The sequence below is a fragment of the Engystomops pustulosus genome, chromosome 11, assembly GCF_040894005.1.
Source record: "Engystomops pustulosus chromosome 11, aEngPut4.maternal, whole genome shotgun sequence".
In the NCBI taxonomy this organism is placed as follows: domain Eukaryota; kingdom Metazoa; phylum Chordata; class Amphibia; order Anura; family Leptodactylidae; genus Engystomops; species Engystomops pustulosus.
In genome coordinates, this window is record NC_092421.1 from 8443138 (window position 1) to 8459187 (window position 16050).

General features: G+C 45.7%; 1 protein-coding gene across 6 annotated transcripts in view; it reads left to right on the top strand.

The window, feature by feature from the left end:
- The window catches only part of LOC140106026 (uncharacterized), a 582332-nt gene that overhangs the window by 328042 nt on the left and 238240 nt on the right, over positions 1-16050 (top strand). For 2 of the 6 annotated variants that reach the window (XM_072130187.1, XM_072130190.1), the window contains exon 8: positions 11325-11507. In XM_072130187.1, coding sequence (XP_071986288.1) covers positions 11325-11507 — 183 coding nt within the window. Of the gene's footprint in view, positions 1-6724; positions 7582-7602; positions 7654-9285; positions 9424-11324; positions 11508-11586; positions 11711-13343; positions 13470-13515; positions 13580-14327; positions 14417-14500; positions 14589-16050 lie in introns of those variants that run through there. The other 4 variants (XM_072130188.1, XM_072130189.1, XM_072130192.1 and 1 more) reach the window with 4 other exon arrangements.

Consider the following 16050-nt stretch of genomic DNA (forward strand, 5'->3'; position numbering starts at 1 on the left):
ACACACATAATACTACACACATAATACTACACACATAATACTGCACACATAATACTGCACACATAATACTACACACATAATACTACACACATAATACTGCACACATAATGCTACACAGATAATACTGCACACATAATACTGCACACATAATACTGCACACATAATACTGCACACATAATACTACACACATAATACTACACACATAATGCTGCACACATAATACTACACATAATACTGCACACATAATACTACACACATAATGCTGCACACATAATGCTGCACACATAATACTACACACATAATGCTGCACACATAATGCTGCACACATAATACTACACACATAATGCTATGCTGCACACATAATACTACACACATAATACTACACACATAATACTGCACACATAATACTGCACACATAATACTGCACACATAATACTGCACACATAATGCTACACACATAATGCTGCACACATAATACTACACATAATACTGCACACATAATACTACACACATAATGCTGCACACATAATGCTGCACACATAATACTACACACATAATGCTGCACACATAATACTGCACACATAATACTACACACATAATGCTATGCTGCACACATAATACTACACACATAATACTACACACATAATACTGCACACATAATACTGCACACATAATGCTACACACATAATACTGCACACATAATGCTACACACATAATACTGCACACATAATGCTACACACATAATACTACACACAATACTGCACACATAATACTGCACACATAATACTAGACACATAATACTGCACACATAATACTACACACATAATACTACACACATAATACTGCACACATAATGCAATACACATAATACTGCACACATAATACTAGACACATAATACTACACATAATACTGCACACATAATACTACACACATAATACTACACACATAACACAGCACATAACACTATACACAGCACATGATACTACACACTACACACACAACACTGCATATAACACTACACACAGCACATAATACTACACACACAACACTATACATAACACTACACACAGCACATAATACTACACACATAACACAGCACATAACACTATACACAGCACATGATACTACACACATAACACTACACACACAACACTGCATATAACACTACACACAATACTACACACAGCACATAACACTACGCACATAACACTACACACAATACTACACATAACACTACACACATAATACTACACACAGCACATAACACTACGCACATAACACTACACACAATAATACACATAACACTACACACATACCACTACACACATAATAGTACACACAGCACATAACACTACACACATAATACTACGCACAGCACATAACACTACACACATAATAGTACACACAGCACATAACACTACACACATGTTACACACAGCACATAACACTACACACAGCACATAATACTGCACACATAATACTACACACAACACTACACACAGCACATAACACTACACACACAATGCTACACACAGCACATAACACTACACACAGCACATAATACTGCACACATAATACTACACACAGCACATAACACTACACACAATGCTACACACAGCAAATAATACTACACACATAACACTACACACAGCACATAACACTACACACAGCACATAACACTACACACAATACTACACACAGCACATAACACTACACACAACACATAATACTACACACAACACATAACACTACACACAGCACATGATACTACACAGCACATAACACTACACAGATAACACTACACACAGCACATAACACTACACAGATAACACTACACACAGCACATAACACTACACACATAATACTACACCCATCACATAACATTACACAGATAACACTACACAGATATCACTACACACATAACACTACACACAGCACATAATACTACACACAACACATAATACTACACAAAACACATAATACTACACACACAAGATAGCACACATAATACTACATACCTAACACTACACACATAGTATACACAGATAACACTAAGCACAACAATACACATAGCACATAATATACTACACACATAACACTACACACATAGAACTACACACATAGCACTAGACACATAATACTACATACATAACACTGTACACAACACTACACACATAATAGTACACACAGCACATAATACACACAGCACATTCCACTGTCCACATAATACTACACACAGCACATAAGACTACACACAGAATACTACACACAATACATAACACTACACACAGCACGTAACACTACACACAATACTACACACAGCACATAACACTACACACAACACATAATACTACACACAACACATAACACTACACACAGCACATGATACTACACAGCACATAACACTACACAGATAACACTACACACAGCACATAACACTACACACATAATACTACACCCATCACATAACATTACACAGATAACACTACACAGATATCACTACACACATAACACTACACACAGCACATAATACTACACACAACACATAATACTACACAAAACACATAATACTACACACACAAGATAGCACACATAATACTACATACCTAACACTACACACATAGTATACACAGATAACACTAAGCACAACAATACACATAGCACATAATATACTACACACATAACACTACACACATAGAACTACACACATAGCACTAGACACATAATACTACATACATAACACTGTACACAACACTACACACATAATAGTACACACAGCACATAATACACACAGCACATTCCACTGTCCACATAATACTACACACAGCACATAAGACTACACACAGAATACTACACACAATACATAACACTACACACAGCACGTAACACTACACACATGACACTACACAAAGAACACAACACTACACACAGCATATAACACTACAGACAGCACGTAACACTACACACATGACACTACACAGAGAACACAACACTACACACAGCACATAACACTACTGTACATACATACATAGATACATAGTACTACACACATAACACTACATAGGAAGCTGCCAATCATCAGCCACAACAATGATTCCTGGGCAGCAACAACCTGTAACCAACTGAGTAAACTGAGCGTGAAAAATATATACACACAGCACGCGAAGATCAAAATAACTTCATCATTGTATATTTTGAGAGGAGATTGGATAGATTGATGTTTAGGTATCAGCAAAATACCAGATTTTTTCAGAAGGTATAGCGGAGTAAAAGCAAATAAGATGCGTTTCAGGAACAGATCGTTCCCTTAATCAGGTTCAGATAATGTCCGAAGTATATTGGGTATATACAAAAGTATAAATACAACAAAATAATGCTAAAATATATATACAAATAGTACAACCAAATGTACTGTCAGGATTCAGGGGTTGTGTACCCACTGGACCACCGTGGACGATGATGTTAGCAGACACCTGGGAGCGGAGTCTAAGTGGCACTCGGTTTTCACTAGAGCCGCTGCAAAGCAGGTTGGACTTACTGCAGCGTGGTACCACCAGGACGCTTCACAGTTGTGACTTTGTCCGAGGTGGTGGCCATGGTGAAGTACAAAGTCGTATAGCAGAATTGTAGTTGGGGACAGGCAGGAGGTCAGTAAGGCAGCACAGGATCATAGTCAGGGACGTAATGGAAGGTCAGGACAGGCAGGATCAAAGTCAATAACGGAACAGGGGTCACATCAGGAAATCAGCACAGGGCATAGGTATCAAGCTTTCTCAATGGCACAAAGATCCAGCGGGGTGTGCAAGGAGAGGCTGGGAATGGCTAGCACCAATCACCACTGTGCTAGCCCTTTAAATCTTTGGGAGCTGGCACGTGCACGCCTTAGGAGATGGGGACGCACTTGCACGACCGCCGGAGCCAGAGCAGGAATGGGGATGGGTAAGTGAAGGTACGGGGGCCCCTGGAGCACGAAGAAGGACACAGGTGAGAACGCGACCTGAGACGTGGGTCGCGGGAGTACCCACGACAGTACCCGCCCCTTCAGCCTCCCCCTCTTCTTGGTCTGGAGGAATCTCTGCAGGAGACCATTGTCTGTGGGCTCCCAAGATCTCTCCTCAGTCCCGTACCCCTTCCAGTCAACCAAGAAGAGCCACTTACCTCTCACCGTCTTCATGTCCAGAACCTCTTTTACCTCAAAGACGTAGGTGGAGTGAGCTTCAGGAGCAGGAGGAGGAACTTGCTGGGAGAAGCGGTTCAGGATGACTGGCTTGAGGAGAGACACATGGAAATGCGGACCAAGTTGGTAGCTAGGGATCTTTAGGCAGACATACTTGGAGGATAACCAGATTTTGTCGCCTGGAGAGAAGATGGGAGGAGGCCTGTGGTTCTTCTTGGCCTGGGTCTTGGTTCGAGCAGATTCATAGAAAGGAAAGTCAAGTCTGCTCCCAGATAGACTTCAGATCCCAAACCAACTCTTCCACAGCTGGAACATCCGAGGACACAGATAGAGGAAGTGGAGGGTGTGGAGCAGAGCAGAGTCCAAGGAGTTATAAGAAAACTACGCCCATGGCAACAGAGTGGATCAGTCGTCCTGATGGGCAGAAACAAAATGGCGGACATAGCGGCCTAGAGTCTGGTTAACTCTTTCCACTTGGCAATTAGACTGCGGATGGTAGACAAATTAAAAGACCTTGGCCCCACGGAGGCGGTCAAAGAGTTCTGTGATGAAGGATAGTGGGTAGTGGTTCTTTACCATAACTTTATTAAGGCCATGGTAGTCAATGCAAGGGTGGAGAGACCCGTCTTTCTTGGCCACAAAAAAGGATCCAGCACCGGCAGGAATAGATGCCCTGCAGATGAACCCTTTCTGCAAATTCTCCTTGATGTAGGCCAACATTGCCACTGTTTTTGGTACAGACAATGGGTACACCCGACCTCGGGGAGGAATTGTGCCCGGGAGCACCTCAATGGGACAGTCAAATGGATGGAGTGGGGGGAGAATCTCTGCTTACTTCTCCAAAAAGACATCACCATAGTCCATAAAAGAAGCGGGGAGGCCCACCAGAGACTTGGACACTGGATGGAGAGCCATGAGACAGCGGGATTGGCACTCTTGGCCCTGACAAAGAATCTCCCCAGTCTACTAGTCGAGCACACAGGAGGCCCAAAATCACAGAAGTGGACCAGGGAAGCACATAAAATGATAGTCTCTCTTTCGTGCAATGCCCCAACTTGCAGAAATTGAAGCTCGGTGCAGTAATGGACTGGATCACAGAGGATCTGCCCACTGACAGACGAGATTTTCAAGACCACAGGAAGGCGATACTGAGAGACCAGGGCAGCATCCACAAAGTTTCCTGCAGAGCCGGAATCCAGGAAGGCCGAAACTTGAAACTGTCTCCCTGTCCCAAAGCTGAAGACCAGGTGCCACTTAGATTCCGTTTCCAGGTGTCGGCTAGTACCACCTCCCGCGGTGGTCCAGAGGATCCACTCAGCCCGAATCCTGACAGATATAATTTTTGCCTCTCACATATTCTGATTTTCACTGTGTACCACACCTAGAAATATCAACATGCAGAATCAACAGTAAAAGATTAGATGATATCACTCAGAGCAGTAGGAAGGTCTCGTGCAGACGTTGCATTTTTAACCTGCCCATAAAGCCCCTTTTTAAAGACAGCGACCATTCCAGGCTAGCTCAGAAGCCAGGGTACGGAATTGAACTGCATAGTCACCGACAAATAAGTTCCCTTGGTACAAGTTCAGGAGGCCGGTCTCAGCAGATGACGCCCGGGCTGGTTCCTCAAAGACGGATCATAAATTCACAGAAGAATGTGGTGATATTAGCTATGACCGGGTCTTTTCTCTATGTGTCATATCATGTGCAGAGGCCTAGAGCTGTAATATAGGTGGTGGGGGCTCTGGACCTTGGATGTTTCCGCTCCTCTAGACCTGTCAGGTGATCTGTCACCGGCCACTCCCCTCCTCAGCTCTATGTGTCACTCGGTCACATAGCGTAGGCCTCCGGGTGTAATGTGGTTGTGGGCGCCCCTAGACCTCGGATGTTTTGGCTCCTCTGGAATGGTCACTCTCAGGTGATCCGTCACCGGCCGCTTCCCTCCACAGCTCTATGTGTCACATTTACTTACCCAGTCCTGTCGCGATCCCCGAGGTGCGTTGTCCGACGAGGATGAAGTCCGGTGCGATTCACTAAGATCCTGTGCCTGATATCCTGCATGTGTCCCTTCCCCGCTCAGGTCCCAGGAGTTTACCTTCTTTTTCCCGATGCATGTAAGTACATTGTCCGTGTATAATGCGCTGTGTGGGGAGTCACTACGATCATGCGCCGATATCCTGCATGTGTCGCTTCCCCGGTCAGGTCCCCGGAGTTCACCTTCTTCTTCCTGGTGCATGTAAGTGCATTGTCCGTGTATAATGCACTGTGCGGGGAGTCACTAAGATCATGCCCTGATATCCTGCATGTGTCACTTCCCCGCTCAGGTCCCCGGAGTTCATCTTCTTCTTCCTGGTGCATGTAAGTGCATTGTCCGTGTATAATGCGCTGTGCGGGGAGACACTAAGATCGTGCACTTGATATCCTGTATGTGTCGCTTCCCCGCTCAGGTCCCCGGAGTTCACCTTCTTCTTCCTGGTGCATGTAAGTGCATGTCTTGGGACACAATTTGTCCCACGGCCACGCCCCTGATTTGTGTCGCATGACGCGATTGTGCCAAAATCCGATCGTGAGCACCAAAAACCCCTGTTAAATGCGGCGCAAAGCGGAAACAGTCGGGAAACCGACGTAAACGCGGTGCGCGGACCCTTAGTAAATGTGCCTCAATGTGTTATTGTAAGGCCCGTTCCACACTTGCGAGTGTAATGCGATGAACTCAGCATGTCAGTTCCGGTTTGCAGTGCCCAGGCCGGGAACTGCAGGCAGCGCGCTTTGCGAATTCATTGCATCACACTCGGAACGTACCTTACTGGTCAGGGAAGTTACCTCCCAGCAGCGGTTGCTTCCTGCACTTAGATGCTTTACTACTCCAATGAGAAATGCAGCAAATTAAATGTATTAAGTGGCAGAAATAGGAAAACTAGCGCCTGTTATTTTCTTGCCATGTGGTGCGCAGCGCACATTCTGCTCATTCCAGGTTCTCATATGGAAAGAAATTACACAGAAACTCTAAGCAGCAATAACATCACATAGGATGGATTGTAAAGCTGTTCTGCAGCAGCTGCAGACTCTCCAGATGGTTAAGGAGCTCAGTACCGCCTGCTCCATGATGACACAATGTGACACAGCCCCACCCCCTCCTGGTCACATGACGGTGACATCATTCAGGTCCTGCTGTCTCCACCCAGTATCCTCTACGCAGCGTAGCCCCGCCCCTTCTACGTCACATGACGGTGACACCACTCAAGTCCTCCTGTCTCTACACAGTATACCATACACAGCGCAGCCCCGCCCCCTCCAGGTCACTGCTGTCTCTACCCGGTATCCTCTATGTAAAGGAGCCACGCCCCTCCTGATCACGTGACGGTGACATCAGACAGCTCCTGATCACATGACCGTCTTGCAGGTACATATGAGTGGGGGATGACTGTGTGAGCTGTGTGTGACCTGCAGGGAGGCTCCTGCTCTCCTTATGGAGGTCCTGCTATTTGTTTATGTACTGTGAAAGCCGTGCAGGGAGTAAACCTGCAGACATGGTTTTCAGGGTGTAGGGAAAGCGTTACCTCTTCCTTACCTTGTGCTGCAGTAACATTAGGCTACATTCACACTAACGTAGGGGGGACGTATATACGGCCGACGTATATACGGCCAATATACGTCCCCCATACACTTCTATGGGCGCACGGCACCCTACGGGAGCGGTACGGTGCCGCACACGTGCGGCACCGTACCGTTCCGTACCCGGGAAAAAGATAGGACCTGTCCTATCTTTTCCCGTAATACGGCGCCGTGCGCCATAGGTTGCTATGGAGAGGGGCGGGGGTGAGCTGCTCTGACCACCTCCTCTCCCCGTGCACTGCCGTTGCCCGCTACGGTACGGTACGGGCGGGCGGGCAACGGCAGTGTGAATATAGCCTAAGTGTGAGCCAGACCAGAACATCTAATACATAAGGAGCAGATTCCCAGCTGTGGACAGTGCTGCTCCCATGTGATTCTAGCTCTTCAGCACAGTGTAGGGAGAGGCTGTGGACAGTGCTGCTTCCATGTGATTCTATCTCTTCAGCACAGTGTGGGGAGAGGCTGTGGACAGTGCTGCTCCCATGTGATTCTCTCTCTTCAGCACAGTGTGGGGAGAGGCTGTGGACAGTGCTGCTTCCATTTGATTCTATCTCTTCAGCACAGTGTGGGGAGAGGCTGTGGACAGTGCTGCTCCCATGTGATTCTATCTCTTCAGCACAGTGTGGGGAGAGGCTGTGGACATCGCTGCTTCCATGTGATTCTATCTCTTCAGCACAGTGTAGGGAGAGGCTGTGGACAGTGCTGCTCCCATGTGATTCTATCTCTTCAGCACAGTGTGGGGAGAGGCTGTGGACATCGCTGCTTCCATGTGATTCTATCTCTTCAGCACAGTGTGGGGAGAGGCTGTGGACATCGCTGCTTCCATGTGATTCTATCTCTTCAGCACAGTGTAGGGAGAGGCTGTGGACAGTGCTGCTCCCATGTGATTCTATCTCTTCAGCACAGTGTAGGGGAGGCTGTGGACATCGCTGCTTCCATGTGATTCTATCTCTTCAGCACAGTGTGGGGAGAGGCTGTGGACATCGCTGCTTCCATGTGATTCTATCTCTTCAGCACAGTGTAGGGAGAGGCTGTGGACAGTGCTGCTCCCATGTGATTCTATCTCTTCAGCACAGTGTCGGGAGAGGTTGTGGACATCGCTGCTTCCATGTGATTCTATCTCTTCAGCACAGTGTAGGGGAGGCTGTGGACAGTGCTACTCCCATGTGATTCTATCTCTTCAGCACAGTGTGGGGAGAGGCTGTGGACATCGCTGCTTCCATGTGATTCTATCTCTTCAGCACAGTGTAGGGAGAGGCTGTGGACAGTGCTGCTTCCATGTGATTCTATCTCTTCAGCACAGTGTAGGGAGAGGCTGTGGACAGTGCTGCTTGCATGTGATTCTATCTCTTCAGCACAGTGTAGGGAGAGGCTGTGGACAGTGCTGCTTCCATGTGATTCTATCTCTTCAGCACAGTGAAGGGAGAGGCCTACAGATGCATCATTATAGGGAAAAAGTCACAGCATTCTCTTCTCTGTATTATACCCACAGTAATCCTAAGCATCCTGTGCATCATCATGAATGGAGAGTTTGAAGCCTGAAGCTATGAGGAGGGGCGGGGTCAGAAAGAAGATTACCAATAGGATATTAAGCTTCACCTTGGAGATTATCCACTTGCTGACTGGAGAGGTGAGGGATTCTGGGTAATATATCACATGACATCCCTCATATCTGTATTAATAACACAGGACATGACCGGAGAGGTGAGGGATTCTGGGTAATATATCACATGACATCACTATTCTTTGTATTAATAACACAGGACATGACTGGAGAGGTGAGGGATTCTGGGTAATATATCACATGACATCACTGTTATCTGTATTAATAACACAGGACATGACTGGAGAGGTGAGGGATTCTGGGTAATAGATCACATGACATCAGTCTTATCTGTATTAATAACACAGGACATGACTGGAGAGGTGAGGGATTCTGGGTAATATATCACATGACATCACTCATATCTGTATTAATACCACAGGACATGACTGGAGAGGTGAGGGATTCTGGCTAATATATCACATGACATCACTCTTATCTGTATTAATAACACAGGACATGACCGGAGAGGTGAGGGATTCTGGGTAATATATCACATGACATCACTATTCTTTGTATTAATAACACAGGACATGACTGGAGAGGTGAGGGATTCTGGGTAATATATCACATGACATCACTGTTATCTGTATTAATAACACAGGACATGACTGGAGAGGTGAGGGATTCTGGGTAATAGATCACATGACATCACTCTTATCTGTATTAATAACACAGGACATGACGGGAGAGGTGAGGGATTCTGGGTAATATATCACATGACATCACTGTTATCTGTATTAATAACACAGGACATGACTGGAGAGGTGAGGGATTCTGGGTAATATATCACATGACATCACTCTTATCTGTATTAATAACACAGGACATGACTGGAGAGGTGAGGGATTCTGGGTAATAGATCACATGACATCACTCTTATCTGTATTAATAACACAGGACATGACCGGAGAGGTGAGGGATTCTGGGTAATATATCACATGACATCACTCTTATCTGTATTAATAACACAGGACATGACGGGAGAGGTGAGGGATTCTGGGTAATATATCACATGACATCACTCTTATCTGTATTAATAACACAGGACATGACTGGAGAGGTGAGGGATTCTGGGTAATAGATCACATGACATCACTATTATCTGTAGTAATAACACAGGACATGACTGGAGAGGTGAGGGATTCTGGGTAATATATCACATGACATCACTCTTATCTGTAATAATAATGCAGGACATGACTGGAGAGGTGAGGGATTCTGGGTAATATATCACATGACATCACTCTTATCTGTAGTAATAACACAGGACATGACCGGAGAGGTGAGGGATTCTGGGTAATAGATCACATGACATCACTATTATCTGTACTAATAACACAGGACATGACCGGAGAGGTGAGGGATTCTGGGTAATAGATCACATGCCATCACTATTATCTGTAGTAATAACACAGGACATGACTGGAGAGGTGAGGGATTCTGGGTAATATCTCACATGACATCACTCTTATCTGTATTAATAACACAGGACATGACCGGAGAGGTGAGGGATTTTGGGTAATAGATCACATGACATCACTCTTATCTGTAGTAATAACACAGGACATGACCGGAGAGGTGAGGGATTCTGGGTAATATATCACATGACATCACTATTATCTGTAATAATAACACAGGACATGACTGGAGAGGTGAGGGATTCTGGGTAATAGATCACATGACATCAGTCTTATCTGTATTAATAACACAGGACATGACTGGAGAGGTGAGGGATTCTGGGTAATGGATCACATGACATCACTATTATCTGTATTAATAACACAGGACATGACTGGAGAGGTGAGGGATTCTGGGTAATAGATCACATGACATCACTATTATCTGTAATAATAACACAGGACATGACTGGAGAGGTGAGGGATTCTGGGAAAGTATTTATCAGGGAATGATTTTATCTTACACAGGATCACACTTTAGTGAAGAAACCATCTAACAAGTGTGTGGCCCCTAATAGCAATCCCGGTGTGTCAGGAGGATGGAGGAGGCAGAGCCCCATCATGGAGCCTCCATCACTGACACCTGAGAGGGACATGGAGCAGAAGATCCTGGAGATCACCTATAAGATGATAGAGCTGCTGAGCGGAGAGGTGAGCGCTGCAGGGAATGCTGGGACATTATACAAGGGGTGATGTGTCTGGGTGATGACTGTGTCATTGTGGGTGTCAGGTCCCTATAAGGTGTCAGGACGTCTCCATCTATTTCTCCCTGGAGGAGTGGGACTACATAGAGGGGCACAAGGACCAGTACCAGGACCTCATGATGGAGGACCACCAGAACCTCACGTCACCAGGTAAGAGGAGACTTGAATGGGCAGTTTTCTTCTCATGTACATTATACTGAGAGCAGGGGTGAAGCAGAGAAGATGTGATGTGCATCCTTTCGGAATGCTCTTTTTTGCTTATTGATGTTCCCTCTGCCCCCAGTAATGTGCCCTCTGCTACCAGCGAAGCTGCGGGTGGCACATGGGCGCCACCATCTTGGCTGTGATTGTCGCTCCCTGTGATGTCATCAGAGAGTGACAATCCATGGCTATGACAGCCTTGGGTCTATATTAGACCAGAGAACTTGTCATTTCTCAACATCTGTTACAATTTGCTGGTAGCAGATTGTAATAGATCCCCATATACTGTTATATGCTGTACTGTAGTAAGGCAGTATATGGTAGGATTGATCAGATAACTTATGCTTAAAGTAGCCTAGGGAGTCTGAGAAATAAATACATTTTTTTTTACTTTTCTTTTTTTATACAAAATTTAAAAAAACCAAAAGTTCAAATCACCCCCTTACATTGTAACTGCTATAAAATATACCGTAAAAATGTCCCAAAAGTCCCAATCTATCTATATATCAAATCAGATATTCCTGGAAGTGAATAACATACTGGAAAATAACACTCACATGAAGCGGAAAGTAATCAAAATGTCCAGTCCCACAAATGGAAGCAATGAAAACGCCGTAATCTTGGTTCTGGTGCTACCTATGTAGTGATCTGGGTTCTGGTGCTGCCTATGTAGTGATCTGGGCTCCGGTGCTGCCTATGTAGTGATCTGGGTTCTGGTGCTACCTATGTAGTAATCTGGGTTCCGGTGCTGCCTGTGTAGCGATCCGGGTTCCCGTGCTGCCTGTGTAGCGATCCGGGTTCCCGTGCTGCCTGTGTAGCGCTCCGGGTTCCCGTGCTGCCTGTGTAGAGCTCCGGGTTCCCGTGCTGCCTGTGTAGCGCTCCGGGTTCCCGTGCTGCCTGTGTAGCGCTCCGGGTTCCCGTGCTGCCTGTGTAGCGCTCCGGGTTCCCGTGCTGCCTGTGTAGCGCTCCGGGTTCCCGTGCTGCCTGTGTAGCGATCCGGGTTCCCGTGCTGCCTGTGTAGCGTACCCCGGGTTCTGGTGCTACCTATGTAGTAATCTGGGTTCCGGTGCTACCTATGTAGTAATCTGGGTTCCGGTGCTACCTATGTAGTGATCTGGGTTCTGGTGCTACCTATGTAGTAATCTGGGTTCCGGTGCTGCCTGTGTAGCGTACCCCGGGTTCTGGTGCTACCTATGTAGTGTACCGCAGCTCATGCGCTTGAAAACAGACATTCAAGTTGAGTTTAAATAGCAGTTCTTGTCGCTGAGGCCGATATGGCGACTTCTCCCCTTTTGCACCAGTTGGGTGTGCCAGGGGAGGTTCCGGACCGGCATGAGGTGCTCTGCCCTGATTGGGCGTAGGCATTGGCACAGTTCTACACCAGGAAGTGCCCCGGCGGCGCCATGCATCTCTGCTGCCGGGATCCTACTGATACATCCAGGCGCTGGGGGAACATCCTGCACTGACGCGCTCCCCACCTGCCTACGAGAAATGTTGCCCAATCTCTTTACATCCCTTGTCCTGGCCGGGGCCCAGAAGTCCTAGTGGGGGCCTTTCTGATAAATTCCTCTTGGTATTGCAGATGACTGCAGGAGAAGTCCACCAGAGAGATGTCTTCTGTATCCCCAGGAGGATGACCACAATCTTCTGCAGGATCCTAAGGTGGATGGAGTGGAGGTCTTCACGTCATTAATTATCATTACCACAGGTCCAATAATTTGGTACTTCTCCTTGTTTCTTGCTTTTCTGTTTAGGGGGAAGATGTGTTTCATGTTAAACTTGAAGTTGTAGATGACATGGAGGAGACGGAGCAGCAGTGTAAGTAGTAAGAGAGGCAGTTGAAGGGGACACCCGTATTTGTGGAGGCGCAGATATTGTGGGCATAGGTGTCTTTTTTTTCTGCACGAAGAGACCAGTTCTATAAACGCATTTTGGGGATCTACTAAAAATTATCCGTTGAAACACCATGGGGCACATTTACTTACTGTCACGATCCAGCGATCTTCCGGCGATTCACTAAGGTAGTGCGCCCGATGTCCACCAGGTGTCGCTGCTGCGCCAAAGTTCGCCGGAGTTCACCATCCTATCCTGGGTGCAGGTGAGTGCGTGTCAAGCGACACTTTTTTTGCTTTCATTAAATACCGTGGTTTTTCCGAATCCGTTGGGTTTTCCGACGGCCACGCCCCCGATTTCCGTCGCATGCATGCCGGCGCCGATGCGTCACAATCCGATCACGTGTGTCAAAAATTGGGGCAATTCGGCGCAAACCGGTAATTTTCGGGAACCGCGACGAAAAAGAGCGATTCGGGCCCTTTAATAAATGACCCCCACTATTTTCTAGTTACATTACAGTTTTGGTAAATTTGGCCATGAACTGGTCTAAAAAAACTGGGGCACTGACAACCCGGGCCAGGTGTTCTGTGACCACCATGAATGTGATCCATCTTCTTGGAGAAATTGCTCATTTTGTCACATGAAAGTCAGAATTTTCACCACTAAATTATCACATTCTGAGCATAAACCACCTGATCCGTGGACATCATTGTTCTGTACGTGTCGTCTACAGATGGAGCGAGTGAAAGAAATCCAATAGAAAGATGTCTCCATCCTCTGCATCTCCACGACTGTCCTGAAGATGTTCCTCCGGATCATCAGGTAGATGGTTTATGGCGCTGAGGTCTCTACCACGTTTTGGGTTTGGCTTCTTATGACGATCCGTTTATTTGTACATGAATTCAGGGGGAAGAACTGATGGACAGTAAAGTAAAGGCGGAGGGTGGAGAGACCTTTGACGAGGTGGAGGAAATCCCAGTGTATATTCCTGGAGGTGAGTGATAACCAGGGGAATTCAGAGGCTTCTAGCTGGCAAGACGAGGTCACGGGAGGGGGGCAGGTAATGGACAACGACTCGTGGGATTTCCAAAGCAAAGTCGTGACCACGGGAAGCAGAAGGGGAAGTAGGTGGCATCTCTAGGCGCAGACTGGACGGGGTAGGGGACAAGGGCTTTATGAGGATTGCAAGGAGTTTACTTGTTTTGTATTTACAGACCATTCAATTTAACCCGTGAGGTAGATTTCTAGTGTCCAGGAGGGGTCCCTGTATACTAAATACTAGAGTTTTATCCCTCGGTCTCCATGTGGTTCACACGTTGCGTTCACGGTCCGTTTTGAAATGCAGTTTAATTGCTGTTAACAGGAGACTTAAAGGGGTGTTCTCCTCTCGTCTGGGCACTCACATTCAGTTTCATTAATCGGCCATATATAAACATTTCTTCAATTAGATGTTATTAAAAAAAAAATGTTCCTGTGTGAAGATAAACCAGATAGCTACCTTGGATACGACCACCTCTGCTGGAGAGATTGCACAAAGAAACAAAAGGTTTTTGGTATATGAAATGTCCGGGAGTTGCTACATGTCGCACAGCCGTCCTGTGGTAATGATTGCTGAATCCTGGTGGTCAGGCAGGACTCTATAGCGCATGTCTGGCCACCGCTGCCAAAATGTGAGGTGGCCGTATCCAAGGAAGCCATCTTGTTTCTAAGGGACAACATGACTATATTTATGAGAAATTATCTTCTCATAAATATACAGGAACATTTTTTTAATAACATCCAATTGAAGAAATGTTTACATATGGCAAATGAATGAAATTAAATCTAAATGCCCAGATGGGAAAATCCCTTTAACTAACTACATTAACATTGCGTTATCATTGCATTTACAAATCGCAGTGTAATTAGGCAAATCTCCTCAGCAGTTAAATTGCATTTCAAAAACGCAATCTAAGCGCCACGTGTTACCAGAGCCTCAGGGTGCAGCCACGCGTGTCGTATAAAATATGGCAACAGCTGAAGAGAGACTTGCCTAATTAAATAGCTGTTCACATTTGTGGTGACAAAACGCAACTGTTAACACACACACAAACACATGTTAACATTGTGTTAACTTGTGCATTTTGTAAACACAAATGTAAACAGCTATTTAACCCCTTAAGGAGGCAGCCTGATGGTACGTTAAGGCTCAGTCCTTTTTTTTTTTTTTTAATTTGACCAGTGTCTCTTCCTATGGTTATAACTTTGCAGCACTTTAAGATATCCCTGTGATTTTGAGAGTTTTTTCAAATCAGCATTTGAGAAGTCTGTTAACCCTGTAATTCTTTCTCTGGAAGCAAACAAAAATGGATTGGAAATTTTGAAATTTCAAACTTTTATTTAAGATTGTCATTTAGCCCTATAATGGACACATTCAGAAGGAATTTGAGGTAAGTATACATCCCCAAATTTTTTCC